Source organism: Crocodylus porosus, unplaced genomic scaffold (genome assembly GCF_001723895.1).
Source record: "Crocodylus porosus isolate Cpor-Errol unplaced genomic scaffold, CroPor_comp1, whole genome shotgun sequence".
Taxonomy (NCBI): Eukaryota; Metazoa; Chordata; order Crocodylia; family Crocodylidae; genus Crocodylus; species Crocodylus porosus.
This window is the reverse complement of record NW_017728932.1, coordinates 16,383,636-16,390,407: the sequence shown is the minus strand read 5'-3', so window position 1 is coordinate 16,390,407 and position 6,772 is coordinate 16,383,636. Positions and strand designations below refer to the sequence as shown.

General features: G+C 45.1%; 1 protein-coding gene across 4 annotated transcripts in view; it reads left to right on the top strand.

Moving 5' to 3' along the window:
• The window catches only part of SPECC1 (sperm antigen with calponin homology and coiled-coil domains 1), a 117,303-nt gene that overhangs the window by 16,261 nt on the left and 94,270 nt on the right, over positions 1-6,772 (top strand). For all 4 annotated transcript variants that reach the window (XM_019545771.1, XM_019545769.1, XM_019545770.1 and 1 more), the window contains exon 2: positions 4,544-4,714. In XM_019545771.1, the coding sequence (XP_019401316.1) occupies positions 4,568-4,714 (147 nt within the window). In that variant the 5' untranslated portion in view covers positions 4,544-4,567. The remainder of the gene's footprint in view (positions 1-4,543; positions 4,715-6,772) is intronic.

Genomic DNA, 6,772 nt, shown 5'->3' with positions numbered 1-6,772 from the left:
GACTAGATGATCTACCTAGGTCCCTTCCGACTTTACTTACTATGAAACTATGAAACCCTGAGGAGGTGGGTCCTTTTATTCAGGCTATCATCTCTTCTTCTTGGTGGCCAAAAGGCCTGTGAGTGAGGAAGGCAGCACAAATGAGATTTTCAAAGGCGTATACCACTGGCAATCTAAAAACAGGTGGGAGAAGTGTGCATTGTCTTCTGTCCTTTGGATAATGACCAGTCACTTTGGGGTATGTGTTAAAGGCATCACTTTTAAGTGCCAGGAAATACCCAAAACTCCCACATTGTGTGTCTGCTTTGTTTTAGGATTTGCATTTCATAATGAGCATGCATCAAAAATTAACTGTGGTCATAAAGCCTTGATGCAAACCTGCCCAGTGCCCTATTTTGCTATTGTTAGAGCTGCTTGCAGGCATTTCCCTGTCTCCACGCTCACCCTGCCATGCTACCCTCTCGACCTACAGCTGGCATTTTGACTTGTCTTTCATTGCCGACCGAGGCAATCGAGGCCCATGACACATACCGTGGAGGGGATCATTATCTCCCAGAGGTTTCCCAGTGTTCCAGCTGCCCACGATTTCTGGTCCTGTATTTTTTGTTCCCATTCAAGAAGTTGCCCTCGGAGAAAATGAATGGCTGCTGTTGACTCCAAGGGTGGGTTTCCTGTCCTAACCAGAGAACAGCAGGGCATTACTTTTCTTTTCTTAGTAATTTGTTATTTTGTGCTGTTCTTGAAACAGTTCCTTTAAAAGATCATGTTGCCTGGCAGTGAAAGCAGCTTCACAGAAGATGGACAGAAGCAACCTGGTTTTGTTCTTTCCGGTGCATTGACAGCCCGGAAGCTGACATCCTCTTTATCCACAGCACAGCGCTGGTTGTGTGATTCGAAGACAGGTTTGTTATGTTGGGTCTTGCCAAAATCCCTCCTTCGTACCCTGGAGAGACTCTCTCAGGTGGCCCATTTAATCTCTTTGTGAAGGTGCCACAAAGTGTTGTGGTGGACTTGGTGATATGACCTGTTAGCCGCTAAACTAGGACGGTCGATCCCTTTTGTGTAGGGCATCAAAGGGATACTGAATTGTGCCAGATGCTGATCTCTGCTGACCCCAGTCAGATCTGGATCTCTGAACTCAAAATGAAAGGCTGTCTACTCCGGAAATTGTGCTATCTAGTTCTTCATCTGCCCAGCTGTTCATGCACTTCGCTTGCTTCCTGGTCTTGTAGCTGGGTTGTTGATGATTTCGGCATAGCAGGCACAGAAAGAGGAATTCCCTGTGTGAAGCATAATGCCTGTTTCCAATTGGGGACTGATGGCTGCGTAGAAAGAAACATTTGCAAAAAAATATTTAGGACTGATATTCTCAGAATCAAGACCGAACTTCAGCTGAGCATCCGGGCCGGCTGCTGTCTAATAGTTTCTAATCTGTTCTTGCTCAGAGGCCCCGTACTATATAGCGAGGATTTCAATGCATGTTGAATGTGCTTGGTAGATTATTTTTCTTTGTAATGGTTTTACACCACTCTAGGTCCCTTCCTGAACTGAGAAGGGGCCTCAGGATCAATCTGACCAGATCATCTGCAATGCTTGCTTCAGAAATGCTAATAGGAGAGATTACTTCTTTGCCCTCCTCCCACCCCAGTGTTGGTTGGTGATGCAGTGATTTCCAGTTTTTGCCACATAAGACCCCATCTAAATAGACCTTGATGTTTAGTGATTTCCTTAGTTTCACCTGCATGGCCCAGTGAAGCATTAACATGGCAGCGCAGATATTCCTATTTATTGATTTAGCTTGTAGTATAAGCTACTGTTGCCTGGGAGGAAAGGGCAGGAGGACTGCTATTCAAATGGTAGCTGCCTTCGCTGAGGTTTATTCCAGCTCCTGCTCTTCTCTTTTCAACATGACTATCCAAGGGCTGTAACCTGCCCTAGCCATCTAAAATGTGCTGGCTGATTCAAGATAAAATCTGATCGGATATTGTTCACCAGAGAAAGGATCATGATGCAGCAGAGCTGGAGGGTGCTGAGCTAGGGCTCTGGAGAGGTCCACAGGGAACAGTCAGAAAATTGCAGCCGTAAAATCCACGTGTGTGTAAAGCCGGTGATCTCATCGGCATGACTATTTGTATGTGCAGTTGCTTGATTTGTACATATGAATGTCAGGAAGCATACGTCCATTAAAAATTAATTGCCCATTAAATACATTTAAATTGCCAAAAAGCTGCTAATGTTACTCTGAAATCATAGGGCACAAGATTACTTAAACGTGATTGTATACTGTGTTCTCTCCCAAACATGAATTGCTTTAGAAAATCAAGCATATGTACACAGTAATGGCCCTGGAAAGAAATAGGTTGTTTGTTTGTTTTTTTACATCAATGAGATTAGCTCATGCCCCTTTACCAAAAGGTTGGAGCTCTTAATAAAATTGATGACCACGCTTACTGAAAAAAGCTGGCAGGTTATAGCCAAGGGAAAATAAATTGATTGTTTTTTTTTCCCCAGTGTGGTCCAAGAAAAAGTCAAGATCCTCTAAGGCAGAATAGGAGAATTGCTGCTTGCTTGCTCTGCTTGCCCTGAAACAGCAGCGAAAGAGAGCGTGAAGTTCTTTCATGCTTGTGTGCAATGGAAAACACCTTTAAATAGTACATCCGTGACACCTGGAAGGTGTGTAGGCACTGAATGCAATTAAGCCCTGAATAGATGGTCTCCCAGGAATCCACCTTCATTAACAAGGAACACAGCACAAAAATAATGCACAAATTAAATTGTGAGGCAGAGAGACTGAGCCTTTCTCACCATGGCTCCTGCTGCCTGAGTCAGGAGGAAGCTTCGTTTGACTCATCTCTTTACATTTCCTAAGACCATGAGCGTCCTGGTTTCTACTCTTCTGTGATAAAATTCAGTAGATGCTTAACAGCCATCGCTTCCTGATGAGATTAGCCTGGTGTCCTGTGGTTTCTGGGCACTTGTGTGCAGACACAAAGCAATGTGCTTGCATCAGAGCCATCTGCTCCTCATCACCCCAGTGTCCCCAGGGAAGGGGGATGAAGGGTGAAAAGTCGGGCATGTATGGATCTGCTTAGAGAGCCAGGCCAGCTTTTTAACCTGCAACTGGGGGAAATGGCAAATGGCTCTTGCTGGTACATCCAGTGTAATTGGTTGTACCCAGGAAGAGAGATTTGCTTCTGTTCTGCCAGAAGGATTTACTTCCCTCCTGAACTCATCCCTGGGGAATTCTGGACTGAATCCAGGCCTTGACTTTCCCTCTGCAGAGGAGTTGATTTTTTTTTTTTGCCTTGTCTCTTCTTAACATTGGTATTATGAAACCTCACTCCATCACTGTAGCAACACCGGCTACTGCTGCTCTCGATGAATCTGATGATCACTTAAAAGAAATGGGGGTCATCTGCTTGTGCTACCTGAAGGGATTATCCAAGAGAGAGGGAGGCTGGATTGACAATCTGAGAGGAAGTCCTCTCGTCATCCCCAGGACAGCTACACTGCAAGTATCCCCAGCAATTCACATGTCCCCCAGACTGTCTGTTCACTGTGTTTCAGCCCTAAAGTGGAGGTCTGGTCTCAGGGTAGAAATGCCTCTGGTGCACTTAGTCCTTGTCCTCTCCAGAGCTGATAAAAATGCAGCTTTTATGATGTGGGCACCTTTTCTGCCAGGCACTAACTAAGAAATTGGCTGCTGATTCATTTAAAATAGGCAATCCTTGGCTATTAATGACTTCAGAATTCAGAACATGATCAAATCTATTTCTGTATCTCCGGCACTGAAGTATATGATCTACAATCTGCAGGTTATAAATTTCCTTCTCTTCCGGCAGTTTTGACTTTGAAAGAGAAAGGAAGGCAGCTGGGAACCGGTTCTAGAGTATCAGTTTAAAACATTGGCGCTGTCTAAGTTTTTTGCACACTTGGAACTTGATGGTGATGGGGATATTAGACTAGTGAATACATCTTGTTGGGTCATCAGGACCCATTCCCTTTATTGGTGGTCCCCAACGTATGCAGTGGAGACTGGTTTGTCAAAGAGGTGGAGAGTCGAGGGAAAGGGCCACGCTCCAGGGCAAACTCATAGTTTTGCCCTCATGCGATTCGAGCATGATGAGCAAAGCTCGTCTTGCAGACCTGAAACCTGCGCTCTAAGAATAAGAACAGTGGCACCTGATTCAAAGCTGCATTTGCATCTTGGAAATGTGTGGGCTGTGCTTAATTGGTAGCTTCCATCTTCTTTTTTTAATATTGGCTGGGCAATTGTCTAAGACCATTACAGGTCCCAGCAAAATGCAACTTCCCCCCCACCTCTTTTGCATGTCGCAGTTGTGTATCAAAGCCATGAGTGGCCACAGGCTACTTTCTAAAGCGCTGTGTTTGGATGTATGATCTTGTGTATGAGGGCTGGGAAAGAATTAAGTATATCCGTTTCCGCCCTTTAAATTGATGCCAGGTATTTCCACTGCTCTCTGGTTTCCAAATGCTTTGAAACCATTAATATCCTTTTTCCTTTCTTTCTTGTGTTCTGCAGAGTGACCGTTCCTCTAGAAAGACCATGAAGAGCGCTGCCAAGCCTTGGAGTGCAGTGCCAAAGCAAGGGAGCCACGGGATTGACCGAGGAAAACCTCTTCCTGCTGCCTCCTCGGGCATGAAGACCTCCAAGTCCTCCACTTCGCTCGCTTTTGAATCTCGGCTCAGCAAGGTACTAGCCAGGAAGCACTGTGCCAGCGTAGCCAGATAGTGTGTCCCTGCACGCTGAATCAGGTTCATGGGGGCCCAATCCTAGTGCACAAAGATGGGCAAAGGGGTAGTTCGGGGCCAGGCAGAAGCCTCCCGCACCTAAAGGTGGAGCACCACCAGACTAATCCATGCATTGGATGCATCTATTGTGCATGTTGTATAGAGAGAGTTTAGTCTCAACACAGGGGGTGTTACAAGCTTGCAGAAGCTCCAAGTACCTTAGGAATGGGTTTTTTTTAGGCTAGGGGGTCCAGCCAGTCTGTATTTGTCACTGAAATACCATTCTTCTCAGGCACTGGCTATTTCTGAGCAAATGCTGGGGAGGTGGGAATTCCAGGCTAGCTGTGGCACCTTGTATAGTGGATGGTGCATCCTCTTAAAATGTTGTGTCCCATCTTTAACTCCATCTGTGATCTGTAAGCTATTGAACACTTGGAAGTTAAAAGGTAACCAACGTGAGCAGGTAGCACGAGGCTGGGGAGAGACGTAGGCAGTGTGGTGATGTGTGTTTCTGCCATGGAAAGTGGTGAACGTGTTAAGAGCCACTATTAAAAAAACTTGGATGAAGCCTTTTCTAAAGGTCAGAAAGCCACATTGTTCTGTTTTAGTTTTAAAAATAGCTGGCAAAAGCACCGCCATCATGCAGAACTTCAGATGTCTGGTTTCCTGCAGTAGATCAATGCTTTGGCTATCAACACTTGTTTGCTTCCAGGGTCCAGGAAACCACAGACTCTGAATCAGATGAGGAGATGAAAGGAGGGAACAATTTAGAGTTGAGAGAGATTGGGTTTTACTTAAATGTGTTCCAGCTCTGAACCGACTAAACCGCTTAATCCTGCTCTTCAGAGACACCCTGCAGAGTTTTGCTTTTTAAGATGTTTAAAAGGTTTCTGTCTTTAAAGGGTTACTAATTAAAGCCTGAGCTACGGAGAGGCACAAATGGGGTAATGCAGATGACTGTATTCCAAGAGGGATTCTTTCTCCTTGCTTTGGACCAACATCATTTCAGGGTTTTCCTTGTGAGGCATCTGTTTGGGGTGGTTTGTGTTGCATGAATTTCCTGAATTATGCCTTCAGAATGAACTTGTATTTACCAGCAAAAATAATTACCACTCTTGCTTATTCAGATGCAGTAAAGTTTATTGAGTAAACTATGGTGGTGGCAGCAAGAGGTGGATTTTGAATATTATCCTCCAGAGGGGAGCTGGCTAGGGGAATTTCAGGCAATAAAAATATGAAGGTAGTTCTTTGAATATCCCTTAAGTTTCTGTGACTAAAGTCTTGTAGCTCTGGGTGGCATCTTGCCATGTGGCTGGAAAGTTATGGTACTCATCCCCCGTAGTACACTGCAGTTTGATACTGGGAGAGGAGATGAACCAACTTCCAAGAGAAGTGGTGCAGGCTCCTACCCTGGGGGTGTTTAAGAGGAGGTTAGATGAACACCTTGCTGGGGTCGTTTGACCCCAGTATTGTTTCCTGCCACGGCAGGGGGTCGGACTAGATGATCTGCTCAGGTCCCTTCCGACCCTAGAAACTGTGAAACTATGAAACTACTCTTAACGGTGCCAGTCTTTCATCATAACAGAAAAGGTCCTTTTTTGCTCATTTTGGATGGGTTGTGCAAGTGTGTGCTCCATGGCTGTAGTATATTGTCCTGCCTGATATTTCCCATCTCAACAAACAGTAAAGTCCCAGGCCCTGCGGGAGCTATTTCTGAGCACAAAATGCATTTTTTTTCCTTACAAAGGCACTGTGTTGTCAGAACTTTAGTCATGGGTTTACAAAAGATTTTTGGGGGCTTCGAGTAGGAAAACTTGATTCAAACATGTGACTCGGGAGTGTCTGAGCAGCTCCTCATACATCCTTCCATTTTAGGTTTGTAATTAGATCACTTGTTCTGAGGTCTCGCATCTGTTCTACCCCCACTCCTGAATGTCTGGGAAAGATCAAACTGCAAAAGGCACTCCCTGATCCACCCATGTAGTTAATTTCAGTGGTTCCTGCATTTTTGAGCATTTTT